The 27,795-nt window shown below is 40.0% G+C and overlaps 1 protein-coding gene across 1 annotated transcript in view; it reads left to right on the top strand.

Moving 5' to 3' along the window:
* LOC129098895 (ADAMTS-like protein 3) overlaps positions 1 to 27,135 on the top strand; it is a 171,998-nt gene extending 144,863 nt beyond the window's left edge. The window contains 17 exon segments of the mRNA XM_054608027.1: positions 25 to 320; positions 423 to 552; positions 4,508 to 4,718; positions 4,821 to 5,000; positions 6,615 to 6,768; positions 9,023 to 9,757; positions 11,520 to 11,760; positions 14,708 to 14,835; positions 15,198 to 15,335; positions 16,016 to 16,198; positions 16,592 to 16,717; positions 18,539 to 18,793; positions 19,324 to 19,507; positions 22,113 to 22,317; positions 22,407 to 22,510; positions 23,458 to 23,672; positions 24,129 to 27,135. Of these exon segments, the coding sequence (XP_054464002.1) occupies positions 25 to 320; positions 423 to 552; positions 4,508 to 4,718; positions 4,821 to 5,000; positions 6,615 to 6,768; positions 9,023 to 9,757; positions 11,520 to 11,760; positions 14,708 to 14,835; positions 15,198 to 15,335; positions 16,016 to 16,198; positions 16,592 to 16,717; positions 18,539 to 18,793; positions 19,324 to 19,507; positions 22,113 to 22,317; positions 22,407 to 22,510; positions 23,458 to 23,672; positions 24,129 to 24,247 (3,604 nt within the window). The 3' untranslated portion in view covers positions 24,248 to 27,135.
* The last annotated feature ends 660 nt before the right edge of the window (positions 27,136 to 27,795 follow it).

The raw sequence follows: 27,795 nt of genomic DNA, 5'->3' as shown, positions 1-27,795 counted from the left end.
ATGTTCTATACCCCTTTTGTTTAGATATGTACCTGGGCCCTGGTCAGCCTGCAGCACCACCTGTGGGCCTGGCAGGCAAAATCGGGAGGTGAAGTGCCAGGTGCTACTCTCATTCACCAAGACGCAGGTGGACCTTCCAGAGGAGGAGTGTGGTGAAGAGAGACCACAGCTGCAGAGGCCTTGCACCCATGGGCCATGTACAAATGTTCCAGGTATCTCTGCAGGCCTCCAGGAACATTCGGCCCTTAACATACAGACAAAGGAACTGTACAGCTGGGACTACAGGGGCTTCACTGTTTGCTCAGCCACATGTGCTGCTGGTGAGGTTTCTGAAATGCATGTTGGGGAGTTTAAGTGCTCTGAACTTTTGTCCATTACTATTATTCATGTCCATCTGACTCTTGTCTGTGTTCTCTGCCTAGGGAAGCAGACAGCAGTTGTGAGGTGTGTGAACAGGAAGCAGGGTGAGGAAGTGGAGGACTCTCTGTGTGATTCATCCAGCAGGCCCCCAGTAATGATCCGCATCTGTTACCCTGAGCCATGCCCCCCGAGGTGAGACACCGCAAGGTTACAAGCCACATAAAAAGTTCTCAAGTGAGCCAGGCTAATTGCCACTGACAAATGGCCATTTTAAATTGATTATGTTGATGTAGCACCATTATGCCGGCAAATCAATGTCAAAGGTCTGTGAGCACACATGAGATAGCACTCCGTGGAGTAGCCACGCATGCAAGTCAAAGAGCTGCGCACGCATATTACTTTTACTTCATTCTGCTCGCTCCCCAATGGTATTCTTTTGGACAGTTGTATTTGGTCCCAGTTGCCACTGTTTCACTAACTGTAATTGGCTACAGAGCTCACCTGGTTTGATAGGTTGTGCCCATGTGCAACTCTTAACACATGGAGGAGCAGGAGCGTGTTTGGTCATTAGCAAGTATGATAATGATGTATTTGATATGAATACAATTATTAATATCAACAGGAATATTAAGATATATTAATAATAACAGGGCAGCACCCTAGGATCAGGGACCAATAACCAAATTGTGGATTGAGTCTCAAAATGTGTGTTCACTCAAAATGTCAATAGTCAAAGTACTATTCCACATTAAGGAGTGAAGGGTTGAATCCAAGCACTAACTTAAACTTATCTTCAACAATACTGATCGAAAATCTATATAAAAATCAACAAACATGTATTATACAATTACAAGCATGCTAACTTAAAATAAAACAATTGCATGGTGAGGGGAGTGTGTGTGTGTGTGTGTGTGTGTGTGTGTGTGTGTGTGTGTGTGTGTGTGTGTGTGTGTGTGTGTGTGTGTGTGTGTGTGTGTGTGTGTGTGTGTGTGTGTGTGTGTGTGTGTGTGTGTGGAGGAGGGGGAGGAGAGAGAAAAAGAGAGAGCAAGATGGCGGACGGAACCAGCTGTGCAACCGCGATAATTTAAACATAAAACAAGGTTGCAAACACAATATGACCCATCTCTGCCCAGACAGCAGCCTCGTACTTGAGATCGCTTCGTATTGTTGATGTGTTTCTTCAGAACTTGTTACACAGAATTCCTCCTCCCTAGGACTGGTGACCGGTCCTACACCACTCTGGTGTAGAAGTCACAGCTGCAGTACAAAAGCAACAGGACTTTTTTTACTATATTTCATTCGGCTTTACAGCTTTGCTACCTTCATGGATCGTAGCAAAACGTGCATGGCAAAAATGAACATATTTCCTAAGATAACACATGAGTTAAATAAGAATGGTCAGCAAAAGAGGACAAAGGGAGGGAAAGAAGACTGGATACATCAGTGCATACTTCCAGGTATGCTCATATGACATCAGCTAAACTAGACAAATAAGACAAGCACAAATGAAGCTTGCACTGTTAGGCAAACAACATGGGCTTTGAACTGCTTTCAGACTTGGTTAACTCTTAAAAATATAAATACAATGTAATTTACATTGACGTTCAGTTCGTTTAAGAAGCCCAAGCTGAATACAGTTTTGTAGCAGTATTATGGATCTATCCAGAACACTAAAGGGGAGCTCCACAGCATCAGCACATACCAACCACAGCCTTAGAGCCACTGCTATTAAGAAACTGTCTGTATATAACAAAGGTGTGATCAGTTTTCCATGACCCTAAAATGTAGGATTTATAATTTACTGAGCTGATTATCTATGTGCGTAACACTAACACTGTGTAAAAGAAATGGACACAGCCATCATGACGTCACCTTCTGTTTTTTGGGAGCCAAAAGTATCCAGGTACCGTTAAAATGACAAGTTAACTCTTAAGGGCTATGGATACACATTGCTACACCTCTTTACTGATTGACAGTTCTTCATGATAGCGAATTGTCAAGTGTGCTGTGCATAGTCTGTTGCAGAGCATATCCATCTGTTGCGTTTTGTAGTTGTGTTAGTGACCTTAGTGACGTGTGTGCAAAGTGTATACAGTCTAGCTGCCTTGGCTTGAATCCATGATTGCAACTGGGTATTTTGCATGCTGAATGGGACCATGATTGACTTAATGTCATCATACTGTTTGGAAGAAGACTTGAAACTAGCAACTAGAGTCCATAAACTCATGTTTACAATGATTACTGAGGTAATAATTCAAGTGAGGAGTAGGGTCATTTTCTCATAGACCTCTTTACAAGCAGACTTATTTTTGCAGTCAGAGCATTTGCCTACTCCTGTCACGATCTTGGTTTTATTTTAGAATGTTTCCTGTTTTATTTTGAAGTTCTTTGCCTCTGTCAAGGGTTTAACAAACAGTTTTAACAGAATCACAAATTACAAATTTGAGACTGTGACCCAAAAGCACAGGAAAAACTCCCCTAGTCACACATGAGGAGCCTTCTCCCAGGATGGACAGATAATGAAACAGTGATTTTAATGAACAAAAGTCCAAAACAAAACTTATATATTACAGGTGTATAGAATCACTAATAAACAGGAGAAACAATTACAAAATGAAACAGTGATTTTAATGAACAAAAGGGAAAACATACAAGGGGAAAACATACAAGGGCAGGAAGTGAAATGAACACAAGACACAAGAGGTAGGGAACTTTAAAATAAAACAGGAACCTTTCTAAAACAAAACCAAGATGGTGACACCTCCTGTCCATTAGAAAGAAAGCAGGTTGAGGAAACCTTTTCTTTTCACATCTGGAGATTGGCTCAATAGTGTGCCCAATTCTCTTAATGTTTTGTTTTTAATAAAAGACAATGCATCCAACTACAGCTGATCAAAATACAGTTATAGATGACCACGAGCTTGTTGGCTGTGTGCTCACCTGTGTGCACAGAATTCCAAGAAATCCTCTTTTTTATATCATTATTTTATAGTGCACCAGTGCTAATGCCCATCTTTGACATGCATAATATGTAACAATTTTAATAAAACAATATGTCCAATGGATTTTGCTTTTTTTATTTTTACAGAGATGATAGTTTAGATCAGGGGTTACCAACCTTTTTGAAACTGAGAGCTACTTCAAGGGTACTAAGTAGTACGAAGGGCTACTTGTTTTATACAAACTTCCTGAATAACATAAAGTTGCACAGATCACCTTTTAATAATAATAATAATAATATATGTGAAGAGACTGTCTGATCACATGTCAATATTAATGATTCCTCACAATAATTTAACAATAACAATGATTTCCCATGGTAGGAAAACACAGATATATTTAAACACACAACATTAGGGGGGTAAAAACCACATCTAGCTCCCCATCGTAGCTGCGCCCACTTCCTTGTCTCAGCAAAGAGTGAGATGGTGGTTTGTCTTGCGCACAATATTGAACTTCGACTTCAGACAAGGTCAGAGTTCATATATACATAAAACATTTTTGTTTTTAAAAAGTTATTTTAAATATTGTCATTTTCAAATCTACATTCATGCAAGCATTCTTGATTCAAAAAGAACAGCAAAACAATTAAATGTCATTTTTAGACGGAGCACCATGGTGACTAGTGCTATTGTTAGAACGTGCCTTGTGGGCGACTCACGTGGCTACCTCTGGTTTAGCTGCAGTAGGATTTTTACTTGCCTGCTAAAGCAGTGTAATGGCCTCTATAGTCAAAATTCAAGTGACAATATTTATAATCTTTCACCTTTAATTTTCACATTTCACGTAATATTTTGTGCGAGAAAATAACCAAAATGCAAAAGCTGCCACATCAGGCATTATTCAAGAAAAACCAAGTTTGAGACAATCCTGAATGTTCCAAGCAGAAACAAAACATGAGTGATTAATGCCACTTAAAAATGATGATGGACTTTTCAGATACATGTTGCCCTGATTTCTTCATCCTCAGTACTACACATTTGATCTCTCCTGGACAGTCTGTGTGGGAAATGACAAGACAGAAAGAAGAGATGTAATGGATGAAATGGAAAAACGTTACCACTTCCACAGTCCATCCCCTACAGAGAGCTTGTGTCCTAATATTTAGCAGTATTTTGTGCCTGACCTCTTCCATTATCTTTTGCAGATGGGAGGTGACAGCATGGACCGGCTGCTCTGCGTCCTGCGGCGTCGGCATACAAACCAGGAGTGTGTTCTGCATGCGTCTGTTGTCCTTTGATCAGCAGGATACTGTGACTGTGTCAGAGGACGAGTGCAGGGAATTCAAACCTGCCATCCTGCAACCCTGCAACCAGGTTGACTGTCCTCCAGCCTGGGAGACCGAGCCTTGGCAACAGGTGTGGACCTTGTACCTATGTTATTGTATGTTTTATAAGAAATCTGATAAATAAAATCCTCCATTCATACCTCTATTGTCTTTGTCTGCTTCCTCTCTCCAGTGCTCCCAGTCCTGTGGTGGGGGTGTCCAAGTGCGGAAGGTCTACTGTAAGCAGCTCCTGTCCACAGGAGCCCGTAGAAGACTTGGAGACAGGGCTTGCTCCGGGGGCAAACCTGCCACGAACAAAGGCTGCAGCAATATTGACTGTCTGCCCCATTTGTCAGGAGGAGATTGGGGAAAGGTGAGCTCCAGCAAGTGGCGGAATGAAAGAAATGGAAGGCAAATTGGTGGTAATAACCAATAGCAGAAAATCTTGACAATGCTGACATTTAAGGGAAAGAAGAGCCAGAGAGCCCTGAACTCAGTTGCACCATCCACGTTTATCTAATCCTGCTCAGCCTATATACCCATATGAGTACATGCTGAGCTAAATACATCACTTGAATAAACTCTGTTTAGTTATAGAGGCTTTAAGTGAAACTGTAATTTTCAGCAATTCTGGCCTAATGGTTGTGGGAGAAAAAAAAACATGGATGTAGAAGAAACAAATGTAGAACTTTCATCACTGTTCGTGTCCAGTGTGAAACCAAGTCAATGCTGACTTCTTTTACTTTACTTTTGTTATGCAGCTTACGTACTTAATGCCCAACCAAGTAGTTTTGTTGCCAAAACCTAAACAAGTAGTTTTGTTACAAAAGTAAACCTTAAATTTAAGTAAATCTACGTTGGAATTACATTTTTAAAAGAGACATGTCTGCATGTAGCGAGGGGAAACTTCACCTCAAACCTTTTGAACACCCAAGTTCATTTTACAAGACACTATGCATGCAACTAGCGCAAACTGACATGCCATACCCAGGCTAAATAATAGTCCCATTTTCAATCAAACAGGCAATAAAGGAGGGCCTGCTTTAGGGAATGGCTACCTTGTGATGGACAGGTCATCCAAATATGGTCACTTCCATTCACTGTTTGCAAAATGGCCCAAATCCAAGAAGGCGAGCGTAGAAATGCCGAACTTCGAGGCCTTAAAACCTGCTGTCCACAAACAAGTGGGTCCAATTCTTATATACAGTCTATGGTTAACCCGACAAGTGCAAAACTGTCGCGAAAGGGGTACCTAGAGAATTATAGTTTGAAGCGTAGAGCCACTGAAAGAGTGGCAGTATTCTTGGACATGCTACTAAATTTTATTAGTGATGAATTTTGTATGTTGACCGTTGTTTGACTTTAAGAAAATATGGTTTCAACATCTAATAACAACTCTTGTAGGAGATTGTATCTTAGAATATGGATTATTAATCACAGGAACACATTTCACTGTTTGAGCCCAACCAATGACAAATGTTCATTGAGAGACTTGAGTTATGGAAGATGGTTTAGCAGCGGCTTACCTAGAAGACACATCAGGATTCAGGCTCTCTTTTTTCCAGTTAGAAATGGGCCAGCAAGCCACCAACTAATAGTTATCTAACTAACAGTCAGCAAGCCAACTAATTTGCAGAGCTATTGTGTTGGCTGGCTAGTGTGTTTGCATTTAGCTTGGTCCCTACAGAACTTAACCCACTTGCCCCAACACTTTCTGGTGTGATTATGCTTTTAAAACTAGCATCCTGATCATACAAAAAGATGGAACTGAAAAAATGAACATTATTTAAGCCTAAATATTGATGCCCTTATGCTCATGTTGAATATCATTGCCACCTGGATGGCATTCATGAAAACACAGAGAGTGCTGGCTAATGGCTAATGGCTTATACAGGTGTGTTTTCAGTTGTTCAGTTGTCATGACCTTGGAATTGTGTTTGTCACAAACATTTCTTTACTATTCAATATAATCTGTTTCCACATGTAGTGCTCGGTGTCCTGTGGTTTGGGGATCCAGCGTAGGGAGCCACTGTGTCGCCAGCTGACCGCCACGGGCCACCAGGAGGCGCTGCACAGGGAGCTGTGCTCAGGGTTGACCTCTCCACCACTCGTACGGACCTGCCGAATGATGGCCTGTCCCAGTAAGAACAAACACAAACACACACATATTTTTTTTCATAATACATTTATGTATTATATGTTCACATTTGAAAAAACACATTCACATGACTTAGTCTAAATATAAATATATGCAAACTTTTTTTGCAAATTTCCCCGCTGCGGGACTAATAAAGGATTATCTTATCTTATCTTATCTTAAACATAAATATTCATATTTTTGTTTTTGTTTATATATAATGATAACTATATTTGCGTGAATTCAAAAATATTTGTGTGGGGTGAGTAATTCATATATAAACAATATACATCTGTGAATCCTTTTGTGTGCATTAATAAATATTGAGACTTATCTGACTCCATAATCATGAAGCATGTCCTCCAGTGTGTCAAACTGTTTCTCTTTTCACAAAAGAAGCTTCAGGAGCCGATCACACGAGATCCGTGGCTGAAGCGGCTGTTCCTGTTGTGATCGGCCCCTTATGTTTCCATTGATCGCCACAAAACACAAAATGACTTTATTGCCATTTTTGTTAGTATCATCAGTGCTGACTGTGCAGTTATCCTGAAACTTGCTGTCAGTTATTTCAGTCAGTGTCTCACTTTAGGCTATAAATGCACTACACCACGGTTGCATTACTTCACGTCACCAAAACTTAACTTAAGGCGGACTAGTCGGACACAAGGTAGGAGTGTATCAATAGTCACCTGTAAAAAAAAAAAATTGAGAGGTGTACTTTAGATGGAATTGAAGAATTTTCTGCTTTTCTTAATACTTGAGCAAATTTACAAAAGGTTAAACCTGTGCAAATAAGACAAAGCCACCATGCAGTTCCCTAAGCTGTGCTACCATACAAATAGCGTCTCAGGGCTCATTTGGGATCTGCACTTATTTGATTAGGATATATGCTGAAATTAGTTTTGTTAAACATAATCATTAATGAATATTAAATCCAATTCACAAAGATCAGCGCTCAAACTCCACATGCCGCTACAGTGAAATGATTAGCCTTCAGAGAGTTGGTGGTAACTGAAGTGCATTAAGGTTGTACCCACAAAGGCATATATTTTTGGATGCAGTCACTGCATTGCAGTCACAGGATGAAAAATAAGTCAATAAATCTCCCCTACAAAGGCTTGGGCAGTATTAAAGTATTATGGAATACTTTAATACTTTTTTTGTTATTTATTATTGACAATATGTTAGTATCTGAGTGCCTTAACTGTTCCGGAAGAAGTTAGCATAGATGTTTCAATAGCATCAGTTCTGTATATCAGAACTGGAGAGTATTTATTGATTGAAGGAAAATCCCTACGTGTTTATCACCGAAGCAGCGGCGCTTTGTTAGCAGCTACTTTTCAATTAAATAAGTCTTCTCATACTGCATGGAGGATGAGTAAGCAGCAAACATAACAAACTAAAGACTTTATAGCAATTTATTGCAATAATAGTTCAAATAGTTAAAATAGTTTTTTCTGTCTGTAAATATAATATTTCAGTTATTGTTGATTTTCTACTGTTTTTTATTGCTTATTTATAATACTTGTTTTTTTTATTTTAATTTTTTTTTTTATCTTGTCTTTCTTCTACTATGTCTCTTGTGTGCACTTTACTCTATGCTGCTGTAAGCCTGCAAATTCCCCCGCTGCGGGACTAATAAAGGATTATCTTATCTTATCTTATCTTATCTTATCTTATCTTATCTTATAGGACATTAATTATCCACAGTTTTGCAGACGCTCCTTTGATCACGAAATATATCTGATCATTATCAGATCAGACAGGTTGCATTGAAGTGTAAAGTGTGAACACACATATGCAGACACGGCTGAGTTAAGATCTGGCACATTCAATCATAAATGTTGCATTGAAAACAAACAAGCGTTACCTCAGTTTATGTAAGGTCCAACCCCAAGCTTTCAGAACAGCTGCAGTGCTCCTTGGCATAGATTCCCTCATATTGATGGAGGTGGACGTACTCTTTAAACCAATCAATCAAGTAATAATCACCATTGCCTGGAACTGCTCTCACATTTTTTTAAATCATAATTCAACAAACTTTAAGTAGACCTAGCCTGTCAGGCGGCTCAAAAACTCAAGGAGGCCCAGTCACTTGTCATTTTAATGTTGGAATAGTTGAGTGTTTTTGTCGATAACCTGTCTTGTTTCTTTATTGACTTCTGTCTCATTAAAAATGACAGATTCATCCATTAATTTGTATAATTGTTGTCTGCATTTAAAAATGAACCTCTCACTTTCCTATTTCCCTTCAACAGAAGAAGAGATGAGACCCAAAGAAAACCAGAAGGTTCTGGTGAAGAACCAAGTAAGGCAGACAGTGAGACGTCCACCAAAGACCAGAGGCTATGAGGAGGGGGTTAAACAGTGTCCAGTGCTCATGGGTATTCACAAAATCTACATCCAAACCCGGAAGGAGAAGCGCCTCCACCTGACCGTTGGTGGCCACGCTTACCTCCTACCCAACACCTCCCTAGTCATCAAATGCCCCGTCAGGAGGTTCCCCAAAGAGTACATCCGCTGGCTGAAAGACGGACGCCTCCTCTCCAGCTCCAAACATCTGGCCGTCACCAAATTTGGCTCTCTGAAGATCCAATTTCTGAATGCAGATGATATCGGGGTGTACAAGTGTGTCGCTGGACCAGCCTCGGACATCTTCACCCTCCAGCTCATAGGTGCTGACAGCAAACCAACTGGCAGACTGGCTACAGCCAGTCCCCCCAAATGGGAGGACATGCTGCCTAGTTGCCATAGGCACCCCTCAGGCATCGAGCTGATGTGGCTTGGAGTTAGTGTGTCTCTGCTGCCCCCTGGTGGCCAAGAGGCATTGCTGCAGCCACAGGTGGAGGAGAGGCTGATTAATATCACCCTGAAGGCTGATAGAGGAGAGATGCAACAGGAGGAGGCTTCACAACTCATCTCCTCACTGCTGAGCCACATGTCTGCTGCCCAGCTCTGGACCAGGACTACAGGGGGTGGAGGACAAGCTAAAGGTAATTATAACTGAGATGCCTATGCCTATATATATATATATATATATATATATATATATATATAGCATTGTTCAGGTTGTAATCTTCAACCCTACTGTCCAACCTACAATGCAACAAACGTATGCTGTGTGAATTAATGCTAGTGGAGTTTCCAAAGTCAATAAAGATGCCAAATATTGTCAGAAAACTTTGGGAAAATGTGTAAAAAATAATTCACAAGCTGTTATGTCTATTTCTTTGTAAGTACAATGGGAGCATGATAAAAACAAATTGGAGGCAAATTTCTTCCTTAGTTGTTTAGTGATACTTAGATGATGAAGAATATTTGCTTTTCTTGGAAGGTGCAAATCAAAGCTGCTATTCCCAACATGTAAATATTAACAATGGATCAAATGCTCATGTAATGTCAGAGCATCTGCTCGTAGTGATGAACCCAAAGAGAATTATCAGCAACTCTGTAGTTCCTTTCCTGTTTTCATTTGAGAAGCTCTAAAAAAAACTATGTCCTTCAGCATCATATGCTCTTCCTTGCACACATATTTAGCACACTAATGAAACAGTTTACTAGAACTTTATGTTTTAACTTTGACAGCAACCCTGTCCTCTAAAAAATTACGTTCCAATTGAACTTATGTAACGAGAAAAAAATCTATTTCCTGGCAGAATAAGGTCCGTCTTAAATGGCAACCGTATTCTGACATCCATCCATTTTCCGTAACCTGCTTATCCAGTTAAGGGTCGCGGGGGTGCTGGAGCCGATCCCAGCTGTCAATGGGCGAAGGCAGGGTACACCCTGGACAGGTCTCCAGCCTATCACAGGGCAGACAATAATATAGACAGACAACCACTCACGCTCACATTCACACCTACGGGCAATTTCAGAGACATCAATTAACCTAAGCTGCATGTCTTTGGACTGTGGGAGGAAGCCGGAGAACCCGGAGAGAACCCACGCTGACACGGGGAGAACATGCAAACTCCACACAGAAGGTTGTCCAGCCCGGGAATTGAACCCCGGCCCCTCTTGCTGTGAGGCGACAGTGCTAACCACTACACCACCGTGCAGCCGTATTCTGACATGAAATAGATTTTTCCTTTTGTAACATAAGTTGTAAATTGAAACAAAGCAATACTTTAAAACATGCTCAGGCAAAAAAAAAAAAGAAGAAATTGTGAAGTTCAGTAGAACAACTTAGTTTCTGATTGTTATGTTGTTTAAGTTACGGATACAATTCAAATAAGTGAACGTTGACTTTTGGTTTTCGTGAAGACATGACCAGCATTCTGTTAGAAAAATATTTGTGATACGTCAAAAACAAACGTCATCCGAGAAAAAATAGTTTTCCCTCATAATTATCAATGCAATTTTGTTGTATGAGGTAACATTTTTAGGAGACGAGGCTGGATACGTTTTTTCTTTCTCGGCTTTATTGATTACTTGATAATTGTGGATATTGTTGAAAAAAACAAGTTACTTACTTATCAGTTGTACAACATATATACAAATACTGTAAAAGCCTATATATTTTTAATTTCCAACAAATAGGAGGTAGATGAAAAATACAGGCCATTGTCTTTTTTCACTGTACTTACACACACTGTCATCTTGGTTGATAAAGAATAACAGGAAAATATAATATATTAAATTGAATACATTTTAAAAGAAGGTCAATATCTGTTAATGTCATTTACCAACCAACATATCTTTGTCTGAAATCTATGGATTAAGCTTTATGTTGTGTTGTATCTGATTGCCTCACAGACAGACTGCCCAACTGGTCAGAACGATCGTCAATGGAATCAAATGCGAAAAGACCAGTAATAATCAGACAGCAGCACACCCATCCACTGGCTTTTCAGAAGAACATCAACATCAGCATTGGACAGAGCACCCTCCTCACCAATACTACCCGATCACTGACCATACGCTGTCCTGCAGAGGGCTTCCCTCCTCCCAAAATCAGCTGGACCAAAGATGGAGCTCTGCTGCGGCACACTGACAGGTAACATCCTGAAGATACTGCTGACAAACCAGTCATACAAGAGTTCCACAAAGTTCTGTCAAACTTTGATGTATTTTGATCATCTTATCATTTATGCCCATTAATATAAACATAGACTGTGTGTATACTTTCAGTGAACTATGTGTCATAGAAACAGTCCAAATCAAAACCAAAAAACCAACTCTTTCCTAATCCCATGAGGATATAGGTTTCATATTTCAGAAACTCCATCTGCATGTCCGGTAGGATAACAGCGCTGGTTAACTAGTCAGTGGAAATGTTGCTAAGCTGACACAGTCAGTGACTGTATAAACCATAGACTGTATATAAAGATCTTAATACACAGTCTATGTTTTTGAAACAGAAAATCATGGTTTTGGAAAGTGAAAGTTTCCCCTACTCTCTCAATGCCTGAACCTCTGGCTCAGTGAAGACTTAACGATTTTTACCTCACACCCCTTTTTATAGCATTAAATTACCAATTTAAAAACCTAACTTATCGGACACTTGAACATAGGTGTGATAAGAACCACCTTAAATGACTGTGAAAGTGAGACATGTATTATACCAGCCTTCATAGCTATACCTAATAAATAATGTAATGTAAATAATACGAAAATAAAATGGTATATAATCCACGTAATTCTGGTCCAGACCTCAAAAACCCGCAGGGCAAGTGGGAGGGCCAGTGGGTTTGAAACGAGAAGTAACTGTCAAATAACTTGCGGAATTGAGTAATGGCACTTTTGTTGGAAATGGTAAAAAAAATTAAGATGCAACTTTTCGTAAAAAAAACAAAAACAAGAACCACTTAAGTCAGCCTGACTACATTTCCCATTTTTGCCATTTTGCATTTTTTACTCCTAAACTGTAGGTCTGATTGCTACCACATTTTTGGTGGATCAGTAAGTAGACCAAGGGTATCAAAATGTATCAAAAGCTTGTTAAGATTTTATTATTTTTGACAATATTGATCAATGAACATCAAAAGGGCTCGGCTCAATTAAGCAACCTTTGGGCCAATCACCACAAAACTTGCAGGATATTTCCACAAGAGTACCTGAAACATACCTTTGAGGTCATTTAAATCATTACACATACAAATGCAAAAATAGTATTATAAATCAGAAACTGTCCAGGTGAGTAACACTATTTTGAACCACAAGTTCCAAACATGTGCATTGGCCACACATCAATGACAGTGTGTCCAAACATCACCAAACTTGAACTCTTTGACAGAAATCCCCAAATTGCTTCCTTATGTTGAGGGGGAAAAAATATTTTATTTTTATAAAACGGTCTCAATGCTATACCTAAAACCTCCATTAGTAAAGAAGATGATCAATGAGAGGATTGGCTGTTTCTATATGGTTATTCTTAATGCTAGTCATCCATGCCCCCAGGGGCGGAGTCTGGCTAAATCACACAAAGTCATTAGCCGTGCAGGTTCTAAAGGCTTTGCCATCAGTGTATGACTGGATACATTAATGTGAATTAGTTTAGGTTCCTGATGGGCAGGTGGCACTTTGCATTGTAGCTTTGCCATCAGTGTATCAATATGTGTAAATCGGTGAATGATGACATGTAGAGTACAGAGCTTTGAATTGTCAGAAGACTCTAAAGGTGCTTAACAATGCAAGTCCAAGCCCAAAGTGGACCAGAAACTCCTTCAGCTCAGACTCCAGCGGGGCCTCTAGTAGTGAACAGTTCTTCCCTTCCCTGCAGTCTGAGCTCTGTGCCTGGCAGCTCCTCCTATGGCCAGGAGAAGAGCTTGGCCTCGCTGTTCCACAGGTTCCCACAGGAAGCCAACACCACACCGCTGAAGGCTGTGGTGGGTGGTGTTATACCTATCAACAGGGCTGATAGGTCACTCTAAGGAGTGTTATGGGATCGGAGTGTCGACATGTCTACAAAAAGTTTGTGAATGGGAATGGACTCTAATGTTAGTTAGAGTCCTGGTGGACAGGTGGCACCTTACATGGTAGCCCCTCCCATCAGTGGATGAATGGGGGTGAATGGGTGAATGATGACATGTAGTGTTAAAGCACTTTGAAGGGTTGGACGACTAAAAAAGAGCTATACAAGTACAGTCCATTTACCATTTAACTGAAAAAGCAATTTGAGCACATATTGTTGAACAATGTTTTATATTTACAGTCTCCTCTCGTTGATGTCTTACTTCACCATGAGCTGAGTGGAGAGCTATACCATACAAACATTGGCCATAATGATACAAAATGGAATCACAATAATAATGATAATATTGCAATAGTGGTATGAGTTTGTATCACAGTGGAGACAGATCACAAGCCCCCTAGTAGTGATTCTAAGTAAGCCTCTCCTTAAGGCTCCCAGGCGTTTTCAGAGCATGCGACTGGCTCTCCACAATTACAACCTGTGAGTTAAACCACAAATCTGAAATGTTTATGAGCAGGGCTGTCAATTATTCCAACACCCTACCCAGCTCTCTGCATGCAGAGCACACAATCTGCAGCGTGGTGGACGAGCAGCTGGCCGTTGAGCACATGAATATGGTTTATTATCTTGATGTCACAGGCAAGTGAGCAAGCCACAATATAATTCCTCCTGAACATTGACTAACAGTTTGGAATCGCATGTACTTGCTTGTATCTTCCTGATGCATTGTGGTTCTTAAGAGCTCTCCCTAATTTGATCAGGAGAAACTGAAAGCCTATTTAGAAAACTCAATCCTGTAAAGAGCCGACGTCTTAGTGTCCCTTTGGCTATCCAGAAAGTTGTAGTTCATATTCAAAATATATAAATATATATTCATTCAGTGTTTCTTCTGTCTCTGTTTGTTTCAGACCTGTCTCTTGATTTGTAGCTCAACGTTGAAGTACTTGTCTAAAATAATTTAGAAGTCCCCCAACTGAGCTACCTCCTCTGTATTAATTGTACCTCTTCCCCCCCCCCTGTCTGTCTGCAGGGTATCCTGGGATAGCTCCGGAGGACTCCACATCCTTCAGCCCAGAGTGTCTGACAGAGGCCAGTACAAGTGCACAGCCACCAACACACACGGCTCATACTCAGAGACATCTCAGCTACTGGTGGCAGGTGAGTCCTTTGCTTTAGGTATCCTAAGTGTCATTATTATGCAAATCTATAGTTACGATTTACTATTTCAGTCCCCGTAATACATTTTAAATACATTTAAAATACATTTACCTATTAAGTTTATTTGTATAACACAACACATACAGCCCCCACTTTCTGGGTATTCAATATATCTCTTATGTATCCCACTTGAAAACAATTTGTGTCTAGTCTAGTCTAGCAGGTATTAAACCAGTAACTTAAAAAGTAAATTCACTAACAAGAAAACACACAGATGACAAAAGCTCTGCAAATGTGATAACGTTTTCAATTCCATTAGCTCATGAGTGACTGATACTCTTTCTCTGTGTGTGAAACTTCAGAGCCACCAGCCATCGCAGTGTCATGGAGGAATGTTTCAGACCATGGGGTGGTGTTAGGCCACAGCTTGAGGTCCACGGTTGGAGGACGTATCAGAGTTCGCCCAGGCGCCAACCTCACTCTGGATTGCCCTGTAACTGGTAGGTTACAATATTGTATTATTGTTTATTTTAAAGGGCCAGTTCACCCAAATGACAAAAAAAGTACATTTTCTCACTTCATGAAATGCATTTATTTAGCGCTTTTTTTCCCCAAAGTATTTAAAATGTGCCTCAAGGTGCTGGCCCATCATTGTGGGGTTCAGTGTCTTGACTTTGATGAGCCAGGGACTGAACTGCTCCTCCTTCTGTGTCACAATTAAATCTGCAGCACTGAAATCAGGTGGAGTGGGGTCACTCATATTTCATGTCAGGAAGTGACTGCTAGGATATTGCAAGGAAAGACAGTAATATATCTGCAAGGAAGTTAGATGAGTGAGGCTCAAAACCACATTTCCTTCTGAAAATGTAGGTAAATTAAAAAACGTTATTTTTCTTAATATGGCAATTTGAGATTTGAACATCTCGAATTCTTTGCAGATCCCACAAAGGTTGAATACCTCATGGCGAATACCTTGGCCTTTACCACCTTATGAATCAACTTTCATTGTGCACACTTAAAAGTTAAAACTTTAATAGCTATAGAAATTGTATCCAGTAATATACCATCCAGTAAGTATTTTATTGATACCCTATGCAAAATAATTACACTGAATTTATGGGTCTGTAATCTAAAGTGTTACCCTAAACTTTCTTATTGGTCCCTCTGTGTTCTCCGTCAGGCATTCCTCCACCCACAGTGACCTGGAACAAAAAGAATGGACCATTAGGAGCCATTGCTGTCTCACTGCCCTCTGGCTCACTGTGGATCAGAAATGTTTCTCTGCACAACCAAGGCATCTACTTATGCACAGCTACTAACGCCATCGGAAAGTCCACTGCTTCTACCGTCCTGCTGGTCTATGGTGGGTTCACACACAAGTACAAAACGTTTCATCAAATACTGCAAAAATCAACACACATACAGTACCAGTCAAAAGTTTGGACACACCTTCTCATTCAATGGTTTTTCTTTATTTTTATTTTTATTTTTTTCTACATTGTAGATTAATATTGAAGACATCCAAACTATGAAGGAACACATATGGAATTATGTGGTAAACAAACAAATGCTCAACAAACCAGAATATGTTTTATATTTTAGATTCTTCAAAGTAGTTGAATGAGAAGGTGTGTCCAAACTTTTGACTGGTACTGTACTCTGAAAAGCTGGTCATTTCTAACATAGTCTTTATCTGCAATGACACTGTCGGTGTATGCACTTCTTTATGTGAATGTGTGTGTTTGTGTGTATTCAGGTCAAAGCCCTGCTGGGGGAAGTAAGGTAGTTCCAGTCTCACAAGAGCTGAACAGGAGAAGGGTCCTCATGGCATCAAACCGTGGGACGAGTGTCTTTATCAAGCCTGGAGACATTCTACGTATAGGTACTCCAACAAGCATGCATACAAACACATCCTGTACATCCTCATGTTCAAACAATAGCAGACAAACTACATCACTTTCACCTCCATTTTACTTCCATGAAGCCAGATAATCTCAGAGACAAATATCTCCAAAAACCTGGGGACATAAAACAAGAGTTACGAATGTAACTACGGTTCTATGAATTCTGAATTGCAGATGGTGGTGCTTTAACACTGGATATCTCCATCTCGCATATGAGCAGGTCGGGTTGTTATACCAACTAAGTCACCTGTGACCATGCGATGACGTAGGGCCCACGCCCTAGTACACAACCCTCATCTGTTCCTTCAGAATGTTCTCACCCAGATTCAGAGTGACAGACAAGTCTAGCGGTCATCCAGAGTTCATACAACCAGCCAGATGCCAGTGTTTTAGCACTGGATGACTTATACCAGCAAGGCCAGAAGGAATGCTTACTGCACTAAGGGAGGGAAGCTGTTGACATAACTGCCGCTGACATAGCATGAAGAGCAGCCACATTGACACAGTAATAGCGAGCAAAGCTACATGAAGACTCCCAGGTTCCAGCTACACAGATCTCTTGCAGAGCAACCCAATTCAAGGCTGACCGTGATGGGGACACCAGCTGAACAAAACGCCCTCAGAAGCAGTGTGATTGATCCAGAACGAGGGCTTGGTTCTAAGTTTATTCCACAACCATGTCTGCTCCTAGCTAATGTCTAGTCGCTGGAAAATAAGATGGATGAAATAAGACTCTTCGTGGCTAATCCAGCAACAAGACTGTTGTGCACACATCTTTACACAAACCTGGCTTTATCATTACACCCTGGATCAAGCTATTGCACTTAACGGGCGGGCTGCGCCGACAGCAAGCAAGACTCTGGTAACAAGGGGGCAGGCGGACTGTGTGTTTACATCAATGATGCCTGATGCTCAAACACAGTCACAGATGTTTAATGCTAAGATGCCAGCCTGGTATCTGCCCAGGAGATTCACCAGTGTTTTTGTTGCTGCTTGTTTACATTCCTTGCGATGCAAATTCAAAAAATGCACGACAGGAGGAGGACATGAGGTCATCAGCAGATACATGACAAAACGACCCGATGGTCATTTTTATTGGAGTTTGAGATTTTAGCACATCTTCATAAACGGCTTTATTTCTTAAGTGAACTTAAGAAGGCAAAAGTCCTGTGCCAAGTTCTTGTCATCTTTTACAGAGGAGCAATAGAAAGCATCCTGACAGGAAACAATACAAACTTCCATGGGAAGTGTACGGCCAGGACAGGAGAGCTCTACTGCGGCTGATTAAACACGCCCAGACCATTATTGGTACCAATCTACTGAGCATCAGTAGGAAATTAAAAGACGATACCCTCCCAAACCACAACCTGCTGCAGTCTGGAAGGAGATACAGAAGTATCAGCTGCCGTACCAGCAGACTTTAAAATGGCTTCTTTCTTCTGGCTGTGAGACTCCTTAGCCCATTCTCTATCCTTCACATATGATATAGTTTGGGTTTATTTTCTGTTTGGTTGTGTAGCAAAATGGGACGGCAATCTGCATTTAATGGTCTACCTGTTTGTCATTAAGCTACATTATGGTGTTCACGCTTTTTATATAGTTTGTATTCACATATTTCAATTTTAGATTTTTAATTCAAGAAAAGATTACCAAGACACAATTCCAATTTTAATCTATGTATGTCATTACTTAAATAATGTCGAATTTTGTTATAGCAATGGTAATCCCTTACACCTGTAAACAGAACGGTCCATCGATGTGTCAAATATTAACATTCATTCTGCTTTGGCCTTTCAAAGGGTGTCCAGTCCTCGCTGACCACAAACTGCCAGTGCTGTGGGACTACAACAACCTGACCCTGAAGGAGGTTTCAACTCCAGAACAGACTCAGGGTCCTGGTCAGGGTCAAGGTCTGCAGCACAGGATGCTGGTTGGAGGCCGTGTCCTTGAGGTCAATACACTCCAGGTTAAGTTCTCGGGCCGGTACCGATGCCAGACCCTTATCAACAGTACCAGACAAATGCTGTCTGCCTGGATGGACGTTCACATTGAAGGTGAGCATTAAGTAGATCTGCATGTGGGAAGTGTATATATATATATACAGTACCAGTCAAAAGTTTGGACACACCTTCTCATTCAATGGTTTTTCTTTATTTTATTTTTATTTTTTTTCTACATTGTAGATTAATATTGAAGACATCCAAACTATGAAGGAACACATATGGAATTATGTGGTAAACAAACAAATGCTCAACAAACCAGAATATGTTTCAGATTTTAGATTTTTCAAAGTAGTTGAATGAGAAGGTGTGTCCAAACTTTTGACTGGTACTGTATATAAAAAAATGGACAATTGGCAGAGGGTCGATTGAAGTAAAGTGGTTTCCATCAGTATGTTGTGTTAAACCCTTCCACAGAGTAACTTGGTACATCATGCATTATATAGTGCCTCATCAGCTGTCTGTCTTTGTCTCAGGCAGTTGGATGGTGGTTTAAAGCTCTCTGGCTCCTATGGTGTTCAGAAATCTTCTCTCCGTTACTGTTCCTCTATGCTATGGATTATGTTGTACATTTGGGTCCACAGAGTTCAGCTGGCGTTTTGGAGAATGGACCACATGCAGTGCTTCTTGTGGGAATAGAGGAACTTGGCTGCGGAGGATTGACTGTGTCAATCTGGATGGAAAGGCTGTTCAGACCACCATGTGTCAGCACATACCAAAACCAATCACTACTCCAGTCACCTGCAACAGACAGGACTGCCCCCCCAGGTATTACATAGAGGCATCATGATGTCATTTCTGAAAGAAGATCATCTGATTAGGTCCAACACAAAGCCAGATCCTGCACAGGGAGTATGGCAGGGCTATTCAATTCAGATTTCAACAAGGTCCATTTAGAGAGATTGTCCTCATGCAAAGGTCTGGAACAATAATATTATCTCGATAATATGTAATTTGCGCTATGATTTAGTGCCATATATATTGAAGTAGTGTAGCTTTCTTTATTTGATTTGATTTGATACATACACAGCAGCGTCTGTGTATGTATCAAATCAAATCAAATAAAGAAAGTTAAATTGAATAATATCTCAACAATATTTATTGTCAGTTTTCAAATTGAACTGGATGAATTATAAATAATACATAAGCTATTATTAAATTACATTACATTACAGTCATTTAGCAGACGCTTTTATCCAAAGCGACTTACAGGAAGTGTATTCAACATAGGTATTCAAGAGAACTACTAGTCACCAGAAGTCATAAGTGCATCTCCTTTCTTAAACAAGCATCTTAAAGCATAAACCAGAGCAAAAGTATAGTGCAGAGGCAAATTACTACGAAAACAATAATTGCAACAGACTAATACGAATATAATAAGTGCTACAAACTACTACGAATAGGATAAGTGCAGTAAACGAATATGAATTCAATAAGTGCAGCGAACTGATACGAATACAATAAGTGCTACGAGGAAGGCTCAGGGTAGTGCTTCATGAAGAGGTGAGTTTTTAAATAAATGCTCTTCTCTCGTTTCAAGTAAAATAAGGGCTGGATTTTAAAAAGACAATGCAGAACAGAGTGCTTTTGAAAACTGTTTATAATAAAGTACTTTATTATAGAAAAATGAATTTAACTAACTTGCCCATGCCCTGCAGCTTTAAATTCAGTTCATTCAGATGTGAAGTGATGTCACCCCAAAAAACAAGCTATTATATTCTTCCCATCTTCTAAAAAGAGGAATTTTGTGCAGGGACTATATCTGTGGTAAAGGAAACCACTTGTTTCAGCCTGATTGCCCTCCACTTTACAGCACTTTAGCAGTGAATTACTGTATTAGGATTCTGATCATATTGGGCTCGCCATGGCTGCCATGGTCTCTGAGCATATGAGACATACTGGTTTTAAACTGCCCTTGGAAAGAATGAACATATAGGTTTTTTTCTTCCATGTCTCCCAAGATATTGCAGCATTTCTTCCATATTTCTTTTTAATTAAATTTGCTTTCAGAGCTAAAACAGATGCACAATTTCAGATGGAGAATTAGTCACTGAGCTTTTTGAAATACTGTCATTGTGGAAAAAGGTATAACACCTGCACACTTTTCCACGCCACTATTTTTATTAATGACTACATTTGGATCCTACTTGGATCTTCTTCAGGTCAGAATGTTTGAAAAGTGGGAACCAAACCAAATATTTATACGTATTGCAAACTAGCTTAATGTCTTAAAACAATTAACAATGCAATCAAGTACACAGTCCTTCATTGTCTGTAATTTATATATATATATATATATATATATATATATATATATATATATATATATATAGAGAGTGCGTTTGTGTTAACAGAAAAACCATAAAAGGCAGAACATAGGGGGTTCTTGGTGTGGTATAAAGTAGATTCTGCCGTCAGAAGGTTAGATCAAACCCTTGGCATAACTCATAGGAATCTATATTTCTGTGCTATTTATATAACTACAGTCAATTCTTCTTATTTTGAAGAAGATTGAAGCATGGGATCCACCCAATCATAGCTATACCCGTTTGGACAGACATTGAACTGAGTCTTCACATGCTGAGTTCTGCAGAAACATTAACACGGACACAGAAACACACCAACAAATGCATTGAGAGCAGAATTAGGGAGATACCCACTGATCCACAGTCTACATTCAAAAGAGAGCACCATGATGTTAACCACTTTAAATCCAGACCCCAGACACCCTCCACCCCAAAGCCCTCCAACCCTAAGAGCTGATCCCAGTGCTGAGGCTAACTTCCTCCTCTCAGGCACACTCTGACCAGTTTAACAACAACACTGGTATCCAAACACCAATCAGAGTCCATCAAATAATAACAAAATGCAAGGAACTGTTTAGAAAATTGGAATGAAGAAACTAAAAGCAAAAGTGGATTACAATGTTATCTGGCCCTAAAAAGACAGAATGAACTGTCAGAGATAGAAAGCAGGGACAGATCCTAACCAAGTGAAGCCTGGAAATCAACATAGGAAGACACAAAAAATCATGGCAGCCAATAGAAAACAGAGTATGTGGTCACTGTTTGATAGGTGAGGCTGAGACAGAGCTGTACAACGTCATATATGTTTATAATATTATATAAAAAGCGTTTTGTTATGTTCACGTTCATGTTGATATTATTGTGTACTTTTTAAATGTTTTCATGCTTTGGCAACATTGTTATTTTATTTTTATTTCATGCAAATGAAGCCACATTGAATTTAATTGTATTGAATTAAAATGAGTTCAGGAGTAGAAAGTTCTATGTTATATATCACAGAACTTTTCACAAGCAGAGATATCTCCCATTTGGTAATGTGCATTTCTTGTGTCATGTCTTCCTTTCAGATGGTTGGTGTCAGAGTGGTCCAAGTGTTCGGCCTCATGTGGAGGAGGCTGGAAGAGGAGGCAGGTGTCCTGTCAGCAGCTGGATGCCAAAGGTACCGTGAGGACGCTGACAGCAGCTGCCTGTGAGAGGACGAGCCGGCCCGCAGACTCAGAGCAGTGCACCGCCAATAACTGTCCCACCTGGGTAACCAGTGCCTGGGGGAAGGTACGCACTGGAACACAGAGTTATGTGTGTTTGTTACACAATGTAGAGAATGTAGTGTTACGTGTAAATTCTATGTTACTCAATTTCAGTGCTCGGGGAGGTGTTTAGGCCACGTTGCCACCGTTCAGAAGAGATCTGTCATCTGCCAACATGCCAACGGCTCCTCGTACACAGACTGTGATCTCAGAGACAGGTATACACACACGTTCAAACACAATGAAAATCCCTATTATTATTATTATTATTATTATTATTATTATTAATACATACAAAATGTAATTGCTGCCAGGATTGAGTATTTGTCTTTAAGCTCATTTAAAGTAATACTACAGCAAATGACTAAATTGTTTTCTTTTCAGGAGTGAGATGAGAGTGATCAATATCCTGTCTGTGTGTTAAGTATAGAATCGAGCTAGACGTGGTTAGCCTAGTTTAGCATAAAGTACATCTACTATCACCTCTAGATTTTACAAATTAAAGATTAGATTAACATTTTTTACATGTACAGTGAAAACGTTTTTACATGGACAGTTTCCATTCATGGACAGTGTGGCCTTGATCAGATCTAAAAGGGGGAAAAAATATTAGGACAGAGGTAGTCTTATAACAGTTGGATGAACTGTTCCGTAAAAAAAGTTCCAACACATAACTCTTTTAGAAATAAGTTTTTCACTCCTTGTCATATAACATTTCTGTTTTTTTTATACGTTAAACAATCAAGATACAACAGGCAAAAAAATGTGTTTACAGGGTTTATTTTGGGACTTTGGATATCCCCAGGCAAGCTGTTTCCCCTGCTTTAAGTCTTTATTCTAAGATAGGCTAACTACAACTAACTGACTCCAGCTCTAATTAAAAATCAGAAGTTACATTGATATGGATTTCTTCATCTGATTTATGGGGGAAAATTATAAAGGTATTTACCAAAATGTCGAGGGATTACCTTCATAAACAACAATATGTGTCCTTCATTATCCCCAAAAATATTTAAAATTTGCTTGAAACTCTTAATGGGGTTCCAGGTATTACCCTGCATGGTTCTCCAGAGATTAAATCTGCTTTGTATAACAGGTTCCAGGAGATCTATAAAAAAGTGGAGTGCAAAAGTAATGACTGTGTTAGTACTAAAACCTCTTTCAGGCCTGTGTCGGTACGCAACTGTTCCTCTGACCTGTGTGATGTCCAGTGGCGTCCTGGTGCGTGGCGGGCATGCACTGTAGTCTGTGGGAGTGGCTTTCAGTCCCGCAGGGTGGACTGTGTTCACCGCAGGAGTGGCAGGACTCTGGCCGACCAGCACTGTGCCTGGATCCAGCAGCCGGCCACCTGGCAGAACTGCAACACCACCAGCTGTGGGAGTAAGTCTGTGTGTCTGTGTGTGTCTGTGTGTGTGTGTGTGTGTGTGTGTGTGTGTGTGTGTGTGTGTGTGTGTGTGTGTGTGTGTGTGTGTGTGTGTGTGTGTGTGTGTGTGTGTGTGACACCGTATGTGTTTTTCAAATAATGAGGGTGGGCGACTGTCTGGGGTCCCCCAACTAAGATGGTCCCTAATAGCTAAAGAAATGCTAAGAAGTTTAGATATAATACACATGAAATTATGTTTTCCTATTTCCAGTATATTATATAAATATACAGTACTTACCCATTATTCTGTCCCTGCCTTTAATTATAAACAAATACACAGAAGTCCATTCCAGGGACGTTTCTAAGCAAATACAGTTACATCACTGTCTTTCAAGGGAATTATTGGACCTGTCAAATAACATAGAAATGCATGTTTCTTTAGTGATTATATCGATTGTTTTGTTCTCATGCAGGTGAATGCAAGGACACCACCCAGTACTGCAATGTGGTGAAGAGACTGAAGCTGTGTTACATGGATCTGTACAAACAGAGATGCTGTGGGTCCTGTTCACAAGATCCGGACTCCACCTAGTGGCAGTGAGCAGTCATAACCACTCTACATCTTGTAAAACAGATGGACTACATGAGACGGGTGACTGTGCAAATACTGAAAGTACGTTATCGGTGAAAGGATGCACATCATCTATGAAAGAACTGCACATATATAAACTGGACAAACTTCAGTCCATTTTTTTTTCATTTCTTAAAAGTAACCTGAACAGAAGCTCAAAAGCTTGGGAAGTTAAGTGGGGTTTACTTTCCCGATTTGGACCCAACCTCCTTATATGAGGACAAGTGTTCCCTGTGTGGATCAAATGGAGTTTTCTGGACTCTCCTGACATTTAATTTACAGTGGCATTTATTGATTATATTCTTTGATTATATGGTTTGACGGTATTGTCCTTTATTAGTTATGAGTCATCAGCCAATCATGTCATCCGCTCCTGATATAATTGAGGTTCTTTAAATCAGCAGCTTCATGAAAACAGCCTAGAATTGTTGCAGTCATACACACATACTTTTTCTTTCTTTATTTGTTAAATTCTTGTTTTTTTGTTTTTGTAAAGTTAGTCATATGAAATATAAAAGCTTATTACAACTTTGATCAAATTTTCATAACTTTGACCGTTATTTCTACTCACCAATTTGCTGAGATCTGGCAACAATGTATAATTGCTACATGATTTGTAAGAGAGCTTGTAAACAGGCTGTACTGTCCAAATCACTTTATTTGGAGGTAAAAACTGAAAGGGACTGCACCCATAATGAATGAATAATATTATTTGATATTGGTTATTAGGATAACAATGACCAAATAAGACCCAAGTCATATTAAATTGAAACTACAATTTAATATATTCCTGACTATCCCTTCCATTAAATCGGTTCAGTATGTCACGTCGCTTTAAGGAGCTGCTAACCTGAAGATAACTTCTGTGGGTTTCAATGTGTTTAAGTGTCGTGTGATGCAGTTTTGAAGGCTTTTACATCCTGATAAGTTTAAATGTTTGGTAGACACACTGAATTATTGTTCTTCTTTGACAAGAACATTTTCTAATTGAAAGATATTGACCCAAAAACATCACCAAAAAAACACTATTGGTGAGTTCAGTCCAGAATGTCATGTCGGTCTTTTAAACCCAACACTTGTTAAACAAACCTTTATCACCAGATGGGATGTTGATACTGGACAATTCAGCAAAACCCTGGCTTATGTTCAGTGCAAACTCTTTTGAAAGGATCTATTTCTACTCTAATCTGTGTTGCAATTACAGGATGCTGTGGATGGGGCAAGATAGCGGTTATGGAAAATAAGCTATGGTTAAAGGATAGGCAACTCTTAGAAAAATCAGTCAACACACCGAGTAGAACCCCATTCAGCCAGGAGGAGCCCCAAACCAAAAGAAAACAGGGTAGTAGACAAGTGAGATTAGAGAAAAAGAATCCAGAAGACAGTGGGACATCTAAGGCTAACCTGACTGGGGTTGGGCATCCTAGCTGACATGGTTGGAGTATTGGCGAAGAGGTGGTTGAGGGATTAAAAACCAGGGCCAGAAAAAGAGGCCAAGATCTGGATGACTGTGACTCAGTGGAGAGCAGGGTCGTCCTCCAATCAGAGGATTGGCGGTTCGATCAGTCCATGTCGATGTGTCCTTGGGCAAGACACTTAATTCAAAATTGCTCCCACAGGCTGTTCCTGCGGTGTATAAATGTGTATGAATGTTAATTAGTTGGGCAGGTGGCACCTTAGTAGCCCCTCCCATCAGTGTATGAATGGGTGTGAATGGGTGAATGATGACATGTAGTGTCAAACGGCTTTGAGAGGTCAGAAGACTAGAAAAGAGCTATACAAGTAGAGTCCATTTACCATTTAAAGAGTCAAGGCTGATTAAGATTAGAATGAACTGGTAGTCAAGGAGATAAAAGGTGAACAAAGGTGGGATTAGCCATTGAGACGAGGATGGTAAGGATATGGGTAACCGTTGGTTAGTGTTAGTGTCACAAACTTCAATCTTCTGCAGGAACGTCAGATGTGCTCCACACCCATCGACCACTCCAGCCTCCACAACCTTACTTTACTACAATAAAGGACAGAATGCTTCTTGCATTTGCACTGAATAGTGGCACAAATCATGTACTGCAGAATCATCCAGTATGAACATAAATTCCTGGGGTCAAAATCCTTAAAGACCATTCACTTGTGTGAAGGTGCTGGGCTGCGCTTGTGGTCAACTGTCACTGATGAGAAAAGAGCAGCTGCTGTTGGTGAAGCTTCAGTTGTGAAAACATGAATTCATATTTACATAACCATCAACGCCACTGTTACCCATGACAACACCGAAGCTTTTCTGAAATAATCACGGTACTACACGTGAAGAACAGAAGTAAAACAGACTCTACAGTCATTACCGCAACACTGATTTTTGACTCACGGATCTATTTGTGTTATCTTTTTGGGGTTTATCATACCAATGTGCTGCATTGTAAAATGTCTTGTATATACTGTGTTCAAAGTGCAATATCCTATATTGAGTGTATGTAGATTGTGTGCGACTTTTATTTTCTTACTTATTCATGGTTAAGGTGTCTTTTTAACTCCTGGTGAAGAGCTTAAAGCATAAAGCACGAGCACATGTTGATTTGGTGGTATGTTTGCTACCATTCACCTGGTTTTATTTGCATGTGTATAAGCGATATCTCTGATGTTTTATAACTCGGTTATGAAATTCCACACGGTAACATGCATTCTTTATTGTTCCCTCCTGGCTACTGATGGCTATACAGTGTATCTGATGTGGTAACATAATGCTGCGTTTGGATTTGTGGCTGTACTGAGGGAATATGATGTAGAACAACAAATTATTTAAGTGCTTTGGATAACATGGCAAAGGAATAAAGACAGTTTGATCACTTCATAAATACGGACCCAGTCTTTGTCTGCATTTTTTTTTTCAAACAAATACAACTAACCTTGATCCAGCTCTGATAGTAAATGAGAAGTGTTTCTGAAAAAATCCTTACTTGAAAGGGGGATGTATATGATTTTGTTGAGCATGAGTTTGTCATAGTACAACACAGATGTCATCGGCCAATATGCAAATTACACAAACAAGATGTAGAAACTTGGAAGAGAGCTCACACTGAGTGATCTTTACAGGTAAATTCAGACATTTTGGGAAATCTGTTTTTTCTGTCTGATTCAAAGACAAAGCTGATGATTAATATCAGTTTCATCTGAGTATATCCAGCATAGAGGTATGACTTTTTGCATCTCACAGAGATGGGGATTTGGCCACTCATAGCGCTCAAACCACCAATTTGAACACTGATGGCAGGGTCTACCATGCAAGGTGCCACCTGCCACTATGGATCCACTGATTGAAGGACAACCCGCTGTGTCACAAAGCCAGTCACCCCTTGAGACTTCTGTCTTGGTTTGAGGGGCTAGAGGGATGTGTTAAATTACGTATTAGTTGTCACTAGTTGGATACCCAGTGTAAAAATGTATTACAAGGTTGTCCGCTTGGGCAGCTTTCCCCGCTTCCTGTTCCCGCTGGGCCTGGTCATCCCCTTGCCCGA

The sequence above is a fragment of the Anoplopoma fimbria genome, chromosome 2 (genome assembly GCF_027596085.1).
Source record: "Anoplopoma fimbria isolate UVic2021 breed Golden Eagle Sablefish chromosome 2, Afim_UVic_2022, whole genome shotgun sequence".
NCBI classification, from domain to species: domain Eukaryota; kingdom Metazoa; phylum Chordata; class Actinopteri; order Perciformes; family Anoplopomatidae; genus Anoplopoma; species Anoplopoma fimbria.
Note: the sequence above shows the minus strand (reverse complement) of the source record. Positions and strands in the feature narration are given on the sequence as shown.